The sequence below is a fragment of the Rhopalosiphum padi genome, chromosome 1 (genome assembly GCF_020882245.1).
Source record: "Rhopalosiphum padi isolate XX-2018 chromosome 1, ASM2088224v1, whole genome shotgun sequence".
Classification (NCBI taxonomy): domain Eukaryota; kingdom Metazoa; phylum Arthropoda; class Insecta; order Hemiptera; family Aphididae; genus Rhopalosiphum; species Rhopalosiphum padi.
In genome coordinates, this window is record NC_083597.1 from 60,764,529 (window position 1) to 60,783,753 (window position 19,225).

Consider the following 19,225-nt stretch of genomic DNA (forward strand, 5'->3'; position numbering starts at 1 on the left):
TTTAATTATTAATTATAATCAACAATAGAATTAACACATGCCTCGATCGACATTGCTCAATGAATTTGTTGACACATAGTCTATACAGATTTATAATTCACTTGAATATTAAGGCTATGCTTCTACTTTTATAAATGGTTATTCAGTGATTTTTTTAGCATGGGGTCAATATTACAAAAAAGTCACTGTGTTAATGATTTAATATTATAATTTGTTTAAAGTAAAATAATTTTTTAAAATACAAAAATAGTATAAGATAGTATTTATTTTATAAGGTAAATAATTATTTTATTAAACACAAATAATATTAAATATATATATTTATATCAATATTAAAAACATAATTATAAATCAAATCAATAGAATATTATTATTGCGTTTGTTGTCTATCTTCATCTTTAATTAAACCGGGAACTCTATATAAAAAGTCTCCGTTATCATCATAAAAACAATCATTAACTCTATATACATATCCTTCTTTCCAAACTTTTTTGGGTATTCGAATAGCGAGTGGATAATCATTTATTGTATCAATATATTCAGAAACTTCTTTACGTGAAATAATTCTTGTATTCTCTTGTAAACTAGCTTCAACCTTTTCCACATCAACACTTTTATTATTTGTCGACAATGTTTGTGGTGTATTGTAAAATGAAAAAGATTCTTTTCGTGAATCGTTTTTGAATTCATCTAATGTAAAATGTCTTTTACTACTTTTAGTTGTTGTGTCATTTTCATAAATCATCTCATTTTTTGGTTTATTTTTAGCTTCAATTTGAATTGTTTCATTAATTGGATTTTTGGGTTCACCAAAGTAACTAGTTATTATTTGTCCAAATTCTTGGGGCTTTAAATAATCTGCAGCTAGCTTAGGAATATGAGCTTCAGCTTCTATAAAATACATTAATGCTTAATTATTAAAATATACCATCCTATACTCTGTCCAGCGAGAGAACACGCTGATTCTGTGCAATCCCCCGTGTCACCATGCTATCAAAACTGATTCTCTTATGACTGGGTAACATTGGGGAATGCGCAAAAAAACTGATGGTCAGTCTGCGGCGCTTTCTCTAGCTGGACAGAGTGTAGATTTAAACTTCAAAAAGCAGAGTAAAACATTTATTTATTTATTAGCATATTATTTAATCAGATATTTGTTATTTTAATTAAATTTAAAAAAATATGAATTTAACTAAAATTATTTTTTTTAAGTTTTTTTACCAAATATTTGATTAAGATAATATATTTGATGTGAGTACCTATTTATAGTTTAAAAAACTGATATCAAACTAAAAAAATATAGAAAATGTTATTCTATAAACATTGCCTTACATCAAGTCGTTAAATTTAACATAGCAAGATATTATATTATTGTCTATATTATCCTTTCTACTTTTCAAAAATGTATTTATTTTTAGATAAATATTTATTATATTAAATGTTAATTAAATGTACTTACTGATAAGTGATACTTAATTACTTACGATCTAGTGTAATTAATGTAGGTCGTCGTTCTGAAAATTTTAGCAAATGATTTTTTAATTCATCAGATAAAATATCTTTAAACAATCCATTACGAAAACGTTCCCAATTTTGCTGTACCAATTTATCATGCCTTAATATTTTCTGGCCTTCATCTGATGTCCATTTAGATTTCAATATTTTCTATAAATTAAAATATAAAATTGGCTTGATCATTAATAAAAATATATTTTTAATTACTTACAATAATAACTTCTGGTGATGCTGGAAAGCATGTTGACAATGTTTGAGGAGTCCATTCTTTAGGCGACTTATCATGTAAAGTTTTTATTTGTTGTTTTTCAAAGTATGTTAAGAAATTAGGCTGTACTATATTACTTTTGAAATATTTACGTTTAATATTCTGAAATGATTTAAATTGTTTTTGTTTTGCAATTTCCCTAAAATTAAAAAAAAACTCATTAAAAAAGAAAAAATTTTTACCAAAAATACATAGATACAATTGTATACTTAAAAAGAAATATTTTTAAAACTATAACATACACATAATTATATTTAATTTAGAATAATCATTCATAAAATGAATTAATTAACTTATTAATCAATGAACTTTGAAGTTGAAAGAAAGTTAAAACTTAAATTGTATTTATAATTAATTAAAAAACTCATACAATTTAGAAAAAATAAAAATATATAGTTTATTCATCAGTGAATTTTTCATTTAATTCAAATTTTATAGTAAAAAAAAATTTAAAAATAGTTGAATAAGAGTATACATTGAACAATCAAACAATACATATATTATTTAACTAAACATAATTTACTTCATGTGCTGATCATAAAACAAGTGTGAATTGAGCATATCATTATCGCCATCTTCAACATCTTCTAATGTCACATCAGAAACGTCAGGAGATTCTCCATCCAGAACCATGGCCAACATACGATTACCACCAGGGTTGCCTTTGACATCATTGTTCTTAAATTGTCTGTTGGGTTTTGCCTTCACATTTCTGTACGTTCTGAGTACAAATGATGGTTGGATAGCGTTTTTAAAAAACAGTATTTTTCTAGAAAACATTATTTTTGGTGGTCTTGTTGTAATTTACGATTTTGTGTGATGCACCACTGATGTTGCTAAAACACAGAAAACATGAACAAGAATTTAAAGAACGAAACAAGATATGCTGAAAAAATCTAGTTATGACTCAAGGGCTTATTCATCACGCATTCGGTTAGAACCACAGAACTCTTGACTTGATACAAGGCCTGAGAAATGAAAAATTAAGCGAGGCACAGAAATTGACCAATTATAATATATCTAATAAGAACTAACTGTTAAAATTTTTGAGTAAGGACCATGATCTGCAACCTGAACAAACTATCTAAGTAGTTAATTAGACTATTAGGTACTATAGGTATAAATATATATCATACACGATACACATTGGTCATTGGCCCAAACCAGTGGAAATGTGTTAAATGTGAATTTGTAGCGACTGGTGATTGTTATTTATAAGAGTCGTGGAATCAAGCCGCTCAAGGGTGTAAATCTGAAACGACTATGCCAGATGCCTATGACAAGGTGGGCTGACTGGGCCGTAGACGAACGCACGCGATGTGAAAATAACATTAAAGATTTAACCCATTCTGTGATAATAATAGCGATGGTCAAGGTGTATTGATAACTTAGATCATATACTAGTATATGATTTAAGATTGATAATAAGACAAATATCCATTGCAATTATTATTATTATCATATATGTGATATGTCTTATCATGGAATATTCTGTGCTCTAATCAAGGATCAATTCATAAAAAATGGTAATCAGTAAAAAACGTTAGCTTAGTTTAAGTTATTAAAACAATAATTGCTGTCATAAATAAAATTATTTTTAAAATAAATAGAAATCCTAAAGCAAGCTTATTGAAATAAACTTTACATCATATTAATTTTTGCACTGGGTTTTAATTTAGTGACATTAATACCTATATTAAATAACAAAAATTATTGTCTTCCTTCTATATTGGTATTAACATTGATTTTAAAATATATTTTAAAATCAATGGTATTAATAACAAAAATCCGATTAGATGTGACAAATGACGAATCAAAATTAACGTAAAATTCACGAAAAAAATAAAATAAAAACAAATACCGAATTACAGAATAAATTCAAAACAGTCAAAACATTATGTGAAGAATAGGGAAAGAGATTCACCAATTTTTTAATAGCAATTGTATATACTATTCGATATCTGTGATTTATTTTTATTATTATTTACTTATTTAACTTGACAATTGACTTTATAATATATTTATATACTTAAATTAATACTTGGAATTATAAATTAAAATGCTTTTGACATTTTTTCTGTCATTTTTTTCCTTGATTCTTCATCAACATCATATCACGATTATAAAATATTAAGATTTAAGAATAATAATCGTATAAATTGTAAAAACTATAAAGTATTTAAATTATTACTTGGCTACCTTTTTTTTACATATTATTTGGAATATTTGAACGGAGGTGAATTATTTTCTCAAGACATACCTACCAGTGAGGCAGTGACCAGTTACCATTATGCAATCAGGCGCTAGGGTTACCAGACGTCCCTTTTCCCCGGACATATCGGATGTCCTCTTTTTAAGCTTAAATAAAAACGTCCTGGGAGTTTTTTCAATATTGGAAAATGTCAGGGTTTTTCATGAAATGTGAATTTATTAACAAATGTAAATAATTACTTTAATACTTAAAATTTTATGCCATGATTTTCATTATTTTTATTATTTCTTTTTTAATATTTAAAAATATTTGATGAAGACTATACAAATAAGACAGCATATTATGATAAAACTGTTGGTACTCTATGTCAACTAATAAAGTAATAAATGTGTATTAAATATTTAAATATAATTTATACCTAATGAGTAATGATATATCATGTATATCATATTATCATTACAGTAGTACATTATAAAAAAAAAAATAAAATGTACCTATTAATATTATTTTCATGATCTTGAAAAATGTCCTCTTTTATTGTTAAACATAAATGGTAACCCACTCAGGCCCTGATTTGAGCATAAGCATAAGCACATAGCCCCCAAATAGTTTAGGTCCCCTTACTTACCAGTTGAGTTTCTATTCTAATATTCTATTGGCATTTGGTGCAGAATTTATAAAAATTACCTAATCTATTCTCTAGTTCTCTACTATAGGTATACCATTACATCAAATTATAGGCATTATTATCTATAATTTGCATAAATTGTAGTAGTACACGTTTATGTTCGTTCTACATTTGTTTTGCACTAAATCGACATATTATTATATATTAATATTTTGTTTAAAAACAAAATATTTTTATTATAAGATACCTAATGTATTAAAATTATTGAGTTAAAAACAATGTACTTATAACTTATATAATATATAATATATATTAAACAGTAGTGAATAGAAATACTCCAAATATTTATATACGTCTATTACAGAATAGGAAATACCTAATTTAGAAAAAAAAATTAGAATATTTTAATTTTATCTATTTATTAGTTTAAAACTTATTATTAAAATTTATTATTTATAAGTTTCTATCATGACTCAAGAGTCTTGCGATGATACAATATTACAATTCAATAGTTAGGGACTCGTATAAAATAAAATTGTAAAATATGTGCTTCTGAAAGATGAAACGTATTAATTTAGAAAAATATTTTATCGGAAACGTATTTAGTCAACAATCAACAGTACCCTGTGAGCCTGTCGCCTGTATTGTAGCACCCAACTAGTAAAGTAGACTATAGTAACTACTCCACATTTTACAATCCTTTTTTTTCTAAGAAAAATTAAAAATAGTTACTATTAATACTATTATAATATCATATTATCATCATAGAATAGATGAAATTTCATCGGTCGCGGCGAAATGTCCTGGTTACTACATAACTTACACGTTTTGTGCTTACACTTGGCGCCCAATTATAATCACAAATCACAATCGACGACTCGATGGTCACACTGTCGTTTTTCCCGCTCTTTCTTAGAGTTTTACAAATGATATATTATTGTGTAAATATTTTAACTTCGTTATCACATGAACCGTTTTTCCTATCGACTTATATAGTCTGAGTCGTATTCTACTTATTAAATTATTTATCGTTCTTAAAACAATATTTGAATATTACGATTTATGATGCTCTTTGCTAGCACAAATTGGTCATCGCCACATAAATTTATATATTTTTTTAAAACGATCTGAATGTTACAGTCTTCATATTTTGCACTTGTATAAAAAATTACGATTTGGAACTCAACATTTGCCCAAACACTTAATAAAAAATGGAACCATTGATGCCATCCGAAGTCGCTCGTTTAGTGTACGGTGAGTCTTTAGGTTTTTGGACCTCTAGTATCTACCTAAGTTTTTAAAAAATTCTTATATCTATCGATATTCATGGATCGACGTCTGGAATTTATATATGTTGACAGTATTTATTTTCAGTAATATAACACTGCATCATTCTAAGAACTTTTATTTTGAATCTGTCATCAATAGGGCTCGGATTTTAAAGGAAATGCTTCTTTTTATATATTTAAGATAGAAATCTAATTATTATACATAAATTCGTTTCACGTCAATCTGATTCCAAATAAACGAATTTATTTTGGCTTTTTTTAGCTTTTTTTTGTGTAAATGATTTTTGTGCTTTTTTATTGCTTTTTTCAGTTATTCTAACTGTGGAATTTTTATATGTCTATTATGCTATAAAAATAAAAAAAAATGTTTATTTACTTAATAAGAAATGTGAAATCCCGCAATAATTACCGTGATCGTACCATTAGTGTGAAATGACGTATAGATTATCGATCTGCAGATAGTTTATAGGTCGATAGCTTATCGGCTATTGAATATAGTAAATACGTGGTACTGTGGTAGTAAATTCTTATTTTAATTTAAATTAATTTTTAAATTTTTTTTTATTCAGTTTTATAAATTATTACTAATTATTCATGTTAATTTTTAGTCATGCTTTTTTTTTTCTTTTTTATAGAATAAATATGCTTCATTTTTGCTTTTTTAAAACAATTTTGTGCTTTTTTTGTTATTTATTATGCTTTAAAATCCGAGCCCTAGTCATCAATTATACTCAGAGCACCAAAGTGTGTATTTGTATATTTTAGCCATTCACTAAATGGTTTATCCATTTAATGTTATATATTGTATACTTGTGGTCGTATAAGACCATAATAAAGATTTTAATTACTTTTTATGTGCCTAAAACATAAAAAGCTTAATATTAGTATACATAGATACTAAACATTTTTATTGTATTTTTATATTAATGAATTAATGAATTATTTGTCGATCAGGTTATCTAAAAAAAGAAAAAAATGAGGATGCTGCAGAATGCTTTTTAAAAACATCTCCTCATTTGACTGAATGTTTTCAGATGTTTAAAGCTAAAAGAAACTTTAATATTAAAGTGAATGGTTTTAATTTACATGACATATTTGAAAATTTTGGAACCATGTGTACTATGAGTAAGTTATACATATTATTTGTTTTTAACTAATAAAAAATGTATAATTTATTAAAATAATTAATTCAAAAAATATTCTTTATTTATTAATTTTAGTTGAAGAGCGAATACCTGAAACATGTGAATCCAAAACATTACTTGAAAAATTACAATATTTGTTAGATACACACCATATATCGATGAAAAAAGATAAATTTGTTGAGACAAAACTAAATATGGTTGACAAATGTGTTGGTAATACAGTCAATACTAAAGATCAGAGTACACATACAACAAAAAATATAGAAGCAAATAAAAATATATCAGAAGAATTAGAAATTCCATCATTCACTGAGGTAATTACTAATAACGTTTCTAAGACAAAAGAAATTGACCCAATTAATAATGAGACCACAATAACTGATGAGAAAAACTCGGTTACATTTTCTTCGCCCTGTTTATCTTCAATGACACAACCATTAGAAAATAATACAAGTACTATGCCATTTTCTAAATTTGATGAAGACAAAGAATCAAAAATATTTCAAATAAATAAACAAATTTGTAGTACTCCAGCGAAGAAAAATGAAGAAACAAAATTAAATATTGAGTCAATGCCACAATTTAGTCCAAAAAATATTCATAATTTAATTTCTAGGTATGTATAAATATCTAGTATTAGTTTTAGGTAATTATTCTTTTTTGATTTATTTTGAAATCGATACCAATTTTTAACAAACAGTTTTCTATAGCTATATATCAGTCTCATATTTTGAAAAATAGTAAAACAAAAGATATAATATCTTAACATAACTTTTTTTAACTTACATTTGTGTAGATTATTTCTTGTACGCATAGTTTTGAAAATGTCTAAAACTTTATTTTTATAGTGATCATGCTGAATTCCAGCAAATACCAGAAGCAACTTCACTTGACTCTATGCCAGGGTTGTCAAAAGAAGATAGGATAAAGGATAGTTCAGTTATTATTGATACTGGTGAATTAGTAGATACATTTTTGAATGACCAAAGTTTGTTGGAAAAAATTGCTGATACTATAAATAAATCTTTTGAGGCTCATAAAGAAACTGACAATGTACTAGAAACTAAAGTTTTAGATTCTCCTACACTTGAAAAAGCATTAGACTCTACTCAGTCTGATCCACAGATTAAAAACATACTGGATGAGTTTTTAGGTAAGTTAATAATCATTACAGTGACGTCCTTAGAGTCTTGTATAGAGCAACAAACTTCATTATATTTATTAACACACAAGTTATTAGGTAGTGATATGAATTATGAAAATTTTAAGGAAAAATGGCCATGAGAGGGGCGACTGGCCCCTTCCCCCCCTCATGAGGACACTTGTGTATCATTAAATTTGTAAAGAAATTAATTAATAATGTATAAAATACTATTAAATATGTTTTATAAATTTGAATTTAGATAGTTACAAAGATGTTTACAGATATAATTTATAATTTTAATGAACAAATTTTTTATTTTCTATTTAGTATTAAAACATATATATATTTTTCTTTAAAATGCTTGTAAAATATGCTTTAAGTAATTTTTTTCTTCTTTATTAATATTAGTAAATTTATTAAAAAGAAAATCACTATCGTATGATAATTAGAACATTATTAATTATTCTTAATTTAATAACATTATTCAATATTATCATTTATTTATTTATTTATACCTAATTATAAATTATAACAAGAAACTATATGATTTTAGTTTTTTCACAGTTTAATTCATTTTAATATTAATGAATTTGGAATAAAATTAAAAAATTTGAATTATTAACAGAGGTTGCTCAAAAGAGATATAATTGAATTATGCAGACCGCATTGTTGGTTGAAGGTTTTGAGGAAGGGGCACATTATTAAATTGAAAACAAAAACATATTTCTGTGAACCTGATTTTTACTATAAATTAATAATATTATAAAATGTTTGAACATTGTAGGTGGATCAGTTTTATTTGATAGTGAGTGATTTTATTACCCAGAAATTCATTATAATACTAATAGATTAGAACTTTGGTAAACCAGCAATGGAAAATAAATTTAAAAAAAAACACATAATTTTAATGACTTAACTAAGTAACATTCTAATAATAAATTTAAAAAGTGACTTTAATTAATTCAAATTATAAAAATTAATTATTTTAATATATCTATTGTAAAATATTTATTAGCTAGAAATTATTAATAAACAACACAGTAGTTGTTAACTCAAATCTATACTACTTTATAGCTACAGTTTTAAAAGGGAATGTATAACATCAACATGTAATCAATTAAATACTAAAATAGAAAAAACTAATCTATAATTTTAAAATTTTAAATAATGAAACTATTAAACCAGTTATAACAATTATGAAAAATATTTTGATTTTAATTTATAATAATATGTGATATTATTGAATTATATTTAAAAGAACTACTAAAAGTACTAAAATATAATAAATACTTTTTGTTGAGTAGTATAACTAATAAATATGTGAGTCTAGGCAATGCAAGTTTTAGATTATTTAAATAATATTTTTTTAACTAAAAATTACTTAGAATGTCTCATTAATATTTAATATAAATTTCAGTTTTTAATGTTGATAATACTGATATTGTTAAAAAATCATGTAATGATGATCAACTAGATTCAATCAAATCTCGTTTACGTAGTGCCAGAAAAAAAGGTATTAAAATTGATCTTCAATAATTATATACAATTAACACTTTTTGTTGTTTTCTTTATTTGTACAGATGATGTACCAAACAAATTAAAAAAGAATAATTTTAATATTCCAAAGCAAATTGTTTATGGTAATGAAGAATGTATAAAAGTTGACAATAATATTGTACTGATACATGAAGGTAATATCAGAACAACAGTTTTTGAGAATTATGATTTATTATCAAATCAATTGGTTTTACAACCAAGTGACTCATATAACTTTGACTCCTCTAAAATAGAACCAGGTATGCTTAATAAAATTTAATTTAATTAACTAATTTATAGTTTATGAACAATGAATCTTTTGTTTTTACAATTATTTTTTCTGTGGTTTACATTACCTTTTTAAGCTTAGAAAATGCTTCAATCTTCAACATTGTAAGTGATTACTGATAGAAAACTAAATGAAGTTTGGTCCTTTGAATCTAAAATAAAAAATACCCAATAATTTTTAAAATAATTAGGAATACCTAAAAAAAAATAATTTATAAGTAAATTAGAATATTTACACAATATCAGATATTTGAAAATGTATAGCTTTTTGTTTTATTCTTTTTCAAACACTGAAAATTGTATACAAAATTTTTCACAAGTTATTATTTTAATACGTTGAGTGCCATGTGGCCGCCAGCGTCCGTATAAAAATGATTAGGTATTGATAATTTTTAGATGGGCGGCTGCCGCACCATATCATTTGTAGGAGGCCATACGGCCACGGGCTGCCGTAAATTAATTTAGATTTATATTAACTTTTCCGTGGTGCTACAATAATAATTTAGAAAATGCGTAGCAGGAATAATTGCAATTTTTTTGATGTAATAAACATAATTTTAACATTTTTTTTATGTTTTTAATTTTTTTTCAAACTCAATAGTATATATCCCGAGTACAAATTTATAATGACAATGAAAAATGTCCATGGCGTACCCATGATAAATATTCTTGTGGCCGCCGGTGACTGCATGGCAGTCAACGTGTTAAAAATATATCTAAAGTATATGAAGGACAATTCTAAGACAAATTCCTACTAAATGCCATCATTATTATTTTGTGTTAAATTGATTAATATGTTAATTAATGTTTTGTTATTTTTATTTAGGAGAAGATTATTTAGCTAAAGTTGACTATGTAAAAATTGCTCCAAAAATAACTCCTATGTTAAAGACTCACCAAGGTATTTAATTATTTATTTTCTATGTATGAATAATAAATCTTAATATTTTATCATTAGAATCAAACATATATATATTACATATACATTTTTTATTTCAATAATAGCTAGGATTATGCATGTATACAATTTGTAAAAATAATTCCCACAGTTTTTATAAAGCAAAATTTGGATAACCCTATATTAATTTTTTATTGATGTTTAAGCAAATCATAATAATTATTGCTAAATTCCAGGCATCATTAATAATGTGATTAATTGAATTTGATTTTAAGTTGTTTTACAAAGCATTATTGTTTTAAGAACATACACTATAAAAAATAAAAGTTACATATTTGGAATAAAGTACAAAACCTTAAAATAATAATTTAGGTTAAAATTTATTGATCAAGACAAGCAATACATTTAATTATATATTTTATATTTTATTATATCTACTAATAATTAATATTATATTAATCATTTTTACTTTTAGCTCCCGAAAAACATATATTTCCAAAACGAAGAAGACAGTCGTTGGAAGTTCCTGGCATAAGGAGTAAATTTAGGAGAACAAATATAACTAGACAACTACCTATTCAGACTCCTAAATCAATTATTATTGAAGTTCCTAATCAAAATTCATTTGAAACTCAAGAAAAAATTCATAATGAAATAAATGATATTGTTAAATTACATGAAGTTTCATCTGAATTCAATGATGTAATTGTTCATGATACACCAGATGATAGACTAAAACCTCCAAAAAATAAAAGTATGAGTACACCTCGTAGGAGAAGCACTCATATAAGATGTTTAGATTTTAGTACTCCTCAGCCTAAGAATATGACTCAAACTCAAGCTCGTTCAAAACTTTTCTGTAATACCCCAAAAAGACTTGAAAAATGTTTGGAAGAACCCTCATCTAGTCCTTTACCAAAACTTCAAGCTGATTGGGGTTCGGTTAATGGATTTGAATCAATGATTAAAAAAGATAATATTAAACACTGGGATTCAGATATTAGAGAAATGGTAGGGGCTGGAATTTTAACGTCAGATGCTGATGGAAGAAAAACGAGAAAAAAGAAAACACCACGAAAAAAAATTAAACCAGCCAATGCACAAAATAATTCTGTTGTTTTGATTGATGAACAAAAGAAATCAAATAATATTTCAACTGTGGAAAATGGATTACATACCAGTGTAACAAATATTTCTGAAACCTCGTATGATGATGGCTTAAATGTGCAAGACTCTAATAAGCCATTATCAGACATTCAAAAGTCATTAAAGGAACAGATAGAATTTCCTATTTCATTGGAAACTTCAAAAATTGTTAAAGAAGATAGTAAACAAACTTCAATTAAATCTGATACTTTAAATAACTTGGACAATAAAAAATCATTGAAAAAACAGAACACATTTCCTATTTCATTAGAAACCCCAGACAAAATAACAGAATTATATAATCAGCAACCACAAACTATATCTGATTCTTTGAAAAGCATCAATGATAAAAAATGCACCGAAAAACAAAATGAATTTTCAATCTCCTTAGAAACTCCAGATAAAACTACCGAATTGTGTATTGAACAACCATCTGTTAAATCTGATTCTTTAAAAAATGATAGTAATGAAAAATCACTGAGAAAAGAAAATCAATTTACGATTTCTTTAGAAACTCCAGATAAAATAACTGAATTAAATAATAAACAACTGTGTAACAAATCTGATTCTTTAAAAAGCCAGAGTGCTACTCAAATTAACTTGGAACAATCTCATGATAATGAACAGAAAAATAATCAAAATCAATTAACTAAATCTTCTATTTTAAATACCACACCAGAAATGATAAATCAGGAAAAAGATTCAAATTTTTTAAAAACAATTAATAATCATAATTATTCATTATCTGAAAAGAAGACAAATGAACCAATTAAACTTTTAAGTGTACAAGGTTTATTTGATCAAACTGATACAAAAAATTCAAATGAATTAAATAGTCCAGTAAAATGTATTAACATTGAACCAGTTAAACCCAATCTAGTTGAAACCCCATATAAATGTGATGATGCTGCTGTTGATGTGCCTGAAACTCCTATTTCAAAAATGATACGTGAATATGATCCAAGTAAGATGGTCACACCATTGCCGTGTACACCAGAACATTATGATGATTCATTGACAGAAACCCCTTTGACCAAAATATTCAGAGAAACATCATATTTAAATAGACCCCCAATTTCACCATTTCCTCCTACTCCAGGAAATTCAATGTCCGTTGATACTTTAATAGTTCCCCCAGAACAAGATAGTGTTAATCCCACAAATAATATAAATTGTAAAATGAACAGTTTGAAGGCTACAAAACCTATTCAGACAACTACTAATAGTGAATTATCTACCAAGACAAAGAAAGATAAAGTTGAATGTACACCCTTAAAATCTAAATTAAAAATTTCGAATAAACCTAAGATAAAAAAAGGATTAAAAATAAAAAATATTGAAGTAACAAAAAAGCAAGTGTATGAGTCTGTTAAAGTTGAACTATTTGGAAGTGAAATTTCAACAAGTCCAGATACTCGTGGATTATTAAAGACTAATGAACAGCACAAGACAATAGTTATTAATAAAAAACCACAAGCAGAAGAGAAAAAATCTGGTTTTAAACCTATACCTAAAAGAAAATCAATTGAATCTTTATCAGTTGTAAATGATAATGGTAATGAAACTCATTTAACGAACGAATTAAACATGCAATCTATTAAGACTTCATTTATTAAACCAATAATGGTACAATGTGAGAATAATAATGATAACATACAAGAAAAAGTAAAAAAAACAATTTCAAAAAAAATTAAAAAGTCCATGGTACATTTTGATGACCCAGTTGAAAAATTCTTTAGATTATCTAAAAGTCCAACATTGGATGAATCCAATATCAAAAATATTGATAAAATACCAACCAAAACCATGGTGAATGACAATTCTGAACAGTTAATTGGGTTAAGTAGGTATTTGAATAAAACTTCTCCGACAGTTTATGACTGTAGTCCAAAAGAGAAAAAAATCAAATTGATAGAACCCATGGTTAAGACTCCTAAACTAAATAACAGTGATTCTAATATTAATTATTCAGGAATGTATAACATAGATAAATCCAGTAAGAATATATCAACAAGTTATTTTAGTAATGAAACAAAAACTCATGAAATGAACAATCAAAATATTAAATTAATTGAGAATTGTATATCAAACATAAATAAAGTATCTGATAGAAAAGAAAAAAATTCAGTTTATAATAAATCCACCGTACCATTGGAATTGGTTCAAACCACGCCTAAGGATAATAACATTTCTAATCCAAATTGTATTTCTGAAAGTAAAATTAATACCAGTCTTGACAAATCTGAATCATCTATCGTTAATAGTAGTACTAATAATACTTCCTGTGTTACTATTACACATGATGATAAATTAGATATTCAGATAAATAAGGTCTGTGATCCATTAAACAATATGGAATATTTAAAAAAGCCAAAAGTATATGAAGTCATTACTGAAGATGGTGAACATGAGGTATGTTAATTAATAGTATTAAGGCTATCATTTTTATCTATAATTTAGTTTTCCCCTTAAGATTAATTTCAATAATTTCTAGATATAAGAACATTTTCAATAATCTTGAATCATTTTAGTATAAAATAATTCATAAAATTTAAAAAATAAAAACCATGCATTTTTTGCTTTGTTAAAATGTATTTACTGTCCAAATTAAAAAAAAATGTCTGGTGCTTAAATTAATTATTTATAACACTGTTTTATAATAAATGATGCCTAATTAATAATTATTAACATTAATCTTATTTCATGTGTTTTCAGATGGTGTATTTAAATGTATCAGAAACATTCACTTTTCTTGATATACCTTCAGAATTAAACAATGTACAACCATCTGAACCAATTGTATCACCATTGATAACAACAAACAAAATGTTGGACATTACTCCGAAAATGCAAAGTGGTGAATTGGAGAATGATGAAGAATTACTCATGCCAGTGACTAGCACTCCTAAAGATGATGTTGAGATAAAAAATGAAAAAGACGACAGAACTAGAAGAAGCCCCAGTTTTTGGGATGATTCCGTTCACAATTATCCAATAAAACACAGAGATGACAGACATAGAGATTCGAATCGTTGGCAAAATAAAACACATCATAAATATGATAAAAAACATAGGTAAATATTAGTTGATCTACATTATATATAATTCACACTAGTTTAAATTTATGTAAAATTAGTTAATAACTCATTGTACAAATCAAACAGTTATTTATACCAGTAGTTCTCAAATGTTTTTGTTCATGGAGCCCTTAAGTTACTAAAAAAATTTTTTGAATCCCATAAATCAAAGATATCAATTTTAATCAAAAAGAAATTATAAATTATAATCATTACAATGCATCTAATAATATTTAATTTGGATGTGTCCATAGAGAACTAGATCACTCGCCGAACCCTGAGACTCCATTGAGCGCAGTTTGAGAATTACTGATTAATTTATATATAACAATTATAATTAAATGTAAGTTATGTTAATAGGCCAAACAAATTTAGATACCACGATGAGCGATCACAATTTGATAGTTGGAACCATTTTCAAAGAAGTCATCATCAAAACGTGAAAAGAGAGTTTAGAGAAGATTCAGTAAAAGATAAATATAGATATAAACACAAAGATGAAAAAAGACGAAGCTATCATGATTATAGTAAAGGAAGAAATTGGCCTGAAGAAAATGAAAGATTTTCAATTTCACAAAGAATGTAATTTATCTATCATATTCTAAATCATTAGTTTTTTTTTATCATAAAAATTTTTTATTGTATACCAGTTTGTATACAAATAATTTTACGTATAGAAAATATATTAAAATGTATTTTAGTATATTTTCCGAATGTTAGCATTTAAAACATGTGTAATATTTTTTGTTCAATATTTTCCAAATGCCTCTTAATCTAAAAACTATATACTGTACTATTTTCGAAGCTATATAATAAATAATTTTAAATTAGCTTTTGTTTTGGGTAATTAATTGAGACTTAAATGTGCTAATATTGATTTTGTTGCTAATAATGTTTCAGGTCACAAAATGATTTACATAAGTTAACTAGATCAGAAGATATTGTTAAAAAGGCTACTAAAAGACCGGCAGATCGAACTGTACATAATAAGGTTAGTGTATGTATTAGTTTCTAAAGAATTTCTTTCACAGTGTTATTATGTTAATTGCTGACTCAGAAATATTTTTAAAAATGGTAGGCAAGTGGGTACCGCTACATTAAGTGTTGAGTGAGTGACTAATATAGGTGTGTTAAATTTGAATTAAATCATATATCATTATTCATTATATATGAAAAAAATGATTCTGAGCAGAAATGTTCCGTCAGCTTATATCATATTACTGTAAACTAGTAAAAATAGGTTCATTTTCATAGTATGATAATATCTTAGAATAAATCAAAAATTTCATTTTGTATAATAAATTTCATAATAATATAATATATATGAAAGTTTTAAGTTCCCAAAAGTGTTTTATAATAATTATAACAAAATAATTAATAATGTTATTTATCATTTAAATAAGTAAACTTTCAGATTTTAATTTTAAATGTTTATAAAAAGTATTTGGTTTTTTATATTTTTTACATTTCATGGTTTAATACAGCATTTTCCAAAGTGAGAGATAGTTGGGGGCGTTAGTTCTCTCTAAGAGGGTAATAGAAGTTACAAGCTTAATTTGGGGGCATTTCATTACAAAAGGAGAGCGGTGACGGTTGCAATTGTTTTCAACAATATTATGTATATTACTAAATTGTTAGCTTCTTACGAAAATCGAACCTAACATCAACCAACTTCTAGCAAAACACCAGTCACATCCATCTCATTAGAACACCTTTTTATTTGTACCTATACAATAATACATTATACAATATTATGATAAAACATATACTTATTTATAAACAATAAATTTAATTTTTCATTGCATACTTTTAAGGGCGTCTCTCGGATTTTTTTTTTTTAAGTGGGCGGTAAAGAAAAAAAGTTTGAGAACCACTGGTTTAATATAAATTACTTTTAAAAAAATTTGTGTTAAATTTTAAAAACTTAGATGTAAAAAGAAATTTGTTTTTATGAGTTTTGTTAAAACTCTAAGTTCAAATGCATATAAAAAAAAGTGTATATACATTTTCGATGTTTTTTAATTGAGAATTAACAAATTATCAAGATTTTTTTATAAAATTGTCAATCATTTCTATCAAGCTAATATTTTTAATCAACATTTTTAACGAATGAGGGCTCGAGGGTCTTCCTTTGACAGTTATATTATATTTGTGAGGCCTAACATCAAATCTTAAATATTGTGTTGACAAAATTATATAATATGAAAACTTTGCCTCTCCCTCTCTTAAAAAAAAATTCTATATCTGTCACTGAATTTACATTACTAATTTCATGATTATGATTCTGTTAATGTTTAAGAATATTACAATATATTTTTCATAACAATTAATAAATAATCTTAATTCTTTATACAATTTTCATTTTTTAACTAGTGTGAAAATATGAATTTTGTAAAACTGTAAAATTATACTGTTTGCCAATAATTAATTATTTATCATAGTTTATGAAATCAGATTATTTAAAAATGTATGTTTTATTAAATGTTTTAATTTACTTTTGTAGACTCCGGCTAAAGTTTCCAAAGTTGAACATCAACGGTTGCTGAAGAACGTAGATGTTGATGATTTTTTGTCTGTTGTACATGGTCAAAAATAAAAATACTTAAGCAGATACTGTAATTATTGGTAATATTAAATTAATATTATATTTTTATATCTGACCTATATAAAAAAAAATGCTGTAAATATTTTATTTTTTTCAATTTTTTATTTAGAAAATTCTTCGTGTATTATTTTAATAAGTAGTAACAGTATAAGTGTATTCTTCGTTATTCTTATTTATTCAATTAAAGAGATTTTAAACCTTATTTGTTTGTTTGTCATCATGAAATCATATTTAGTATTGTTTTTTATTATTTAAATCTTCGTCTTTATCTTGTTACTCTCCACTAAGAATCATTGCTAACATTTCTCTCTATTGATACCACGTCAAGTCACATTTTAATTTACATATTCTATATCATGACTCATGAGCAAAATCTACATATAAAGTTCATGGAATTTCTCGTATACGCTAATATAAAATAGTTTAAGTCAAGAAAAGGTTGGATCACTCATATTTCCGTAACTTGTATGTGCAAAGTAGTCCTGGTCTCTAAGCGAGTAGAGTAATTTTTTTATTAACTGGACAAACAACATTATTTTTTTTCTTCTTTTATATACACTGAAACCTTTGAATAGCACTCTCGGTCACCAACATTTTGTCCATTATTTTACACATTTTAAAATTGATTTGTATAATAATGTACTATGTATGTATAATGTTATTACTTATTATTTAAAGTATATTTTTACAATCAAGATCAAAATTATGTACATGTATTATTAAATTATTTTGTTTGAAAAAATCAGTAAGCTTTGTCTGTTTATAATTACATCGTCTCTGTGCAATCTCATTAGAATAATATCATTCGCTAATATTACAGCAGAAATAAAAATAGAACTGCTCTTAACCTCTATTAATGAAATAAAATGACTTACGCTCTTTACAGCAGACAAAGTATCCTGTAAACTTTGTTATCGTAATTAAATTATTACAAGAAGACTTACGAATGTGAACACGTATTATTTTCAAATAAAGATTAGGGATTTACCATTATTTTAAAAACTCCCTATTAAAATAATGTCCGTTATTAGGAGGTTTTCCTATTGAAAAGTAATGAAAATGTCCCCATTCCCCAAAAAACGTCTACAATTGGGAGGTGTCCGTTAGTGGAGGTTTCAGTGTACTCAAAACCTAAACATTAAGCATAACATATTATGTAAAGGATAGAAATAAAATTAATTATTTTAAATAATTTAATTTATACAATATATTTTATAAAGGATATATTATAATTGATATGGTAATGTTGCCCCCAATGATCCTCTACACAAAGCAGCACAGATTCAGCTTCATTTGATTCAGACTTAGATGATAAGTTATCATTGATAACTTAACGATAGACGCATTTTTTAACAATTTTATAGCACATTCTTGAATGAAATTATTTAATTTAATTTAAATAAATATATTTTTATTAGAAGTGTACTTATATTTAATTTTAATTTTTATAATTATTTATTCAAGAATAATCATT

The 19,225-nt window shown here is 25.5% G+C and overlaps 2 protein-coding genes across 4 annotated transcripts; one reads left to right on the forward strand and one right to left on the reverse strand.

The window, feature by feature from the left end:
* Window positions 1-247: 247 nt before the first annotated feature.
* Window positions 248-3,177, reverse strand: LOC132932266 (uncharacterized). Of its 3 annotated transcripts, none has more exons than XM_060998552.1 (5): window positions 2,920-3,177; window positions 2,307-2,619; window positions 1,727-1,922; window positions 1,485-1,665; window positions 248-891 (listed from the first exon to the last, which is right to left on the reverse strand). In XM_060998552.1, exons 2-5 carry the CDS (start codon window positions 2,561-2,563, stop codon window positions 371-373), a joined length of 1,155 nt encoding a protein of 384 aa, XP_060854535.1. In that variant the 5' UTR covers window positions 2,564-2,619; window positions 2,920-3,177; the 3' UTR covers window positions 248-370. The 3 variants fall into 3 exon arrangements, with proteins under 3 accessions (XP_060854535.1, XP_060854534.1, XP_060854533.1); XM_060998551.1 differs by having other exon boundaries at window positions 2,819-3,177; XM_060998550.1 differs by having other exon boundaries at window positions 2,307-3,177.
* A 2,425-nt stretch (window positions 3,178-5,602) lies between these two features.
* LOC132930936 (uncharacterized protein PF3D7_1120600-like) lies at window positions 5,603-17,953 on the forward strand. The gene is made up of 12 exons (XM_060997062.1): window positions 5,603-5,877; window positions 6,867-7,037; window positions 7,133-7,673; window positions 7,906-8,210; window positions 9,619-9,714; window positions 9,782-9,997; window positions 10,852-10,926; window positions 11,399-14,481; window positions 14,785-15,143; window positions 15,507-15,728; window positions 16,047-16,137; window positions 17,650-17,953. Exons 1-12 carry the CDS (start codon window positions 5,835-5,837, stop codon window positions 17,740-17,742), a joined length of 5,295 nt encoding a protein of 1,764 aa, XP_060853045.1. The 5' UTR covers window positions 5,603-5,834; the 3' UTR covers window positions 17,743-17,953.
* The last annotated feature ends 1,272 nt before the right edge of the window (window positions 17,954-19,225 follow it).

Coding starts and splice junctions, on each gene's coding strand:
- LOC132932266 (XM_060998552.1), bottom strand. CDS start 2,563: ATGTTTTCTAGAAAAATACTGTTTTTTAAAAACGCTATCCAACCATCA. Junction 1,923..2,306: donor TTTTATGATCAGCACATGAA/GTAAATTATGTT, acceptor TTTTAATTTTAG/GGAAATTGCAAAACAAAAAC. Junction 892..1,484: donor TACATTAATTACACTAGATC/GTAAGTAATTAA, acceptor TGTATTTTATAG/AAGCTGAAGCTCATATTCCT.
- LOC132930936 (XM_060997062.1), top strand. CDS start 5,835: ATGGAACCATTGATGCCATCCGAAGTCGCTCGTTTAGTGTACG. Junction 9,998..10,851: donor CTCCTCTAAAATAGAACCAG/GTATGCTTAATA, acceptor ATTTTTATTTAG/GAGAAGATTATTTAGCTAAA. Junction 14,482..14,784: donor CTGAAGATGGTGAACATGAG/GTATGTTAATTA, acceptor ATGTGTTTTCAG/ATGGTGTATTTAAATGTATC.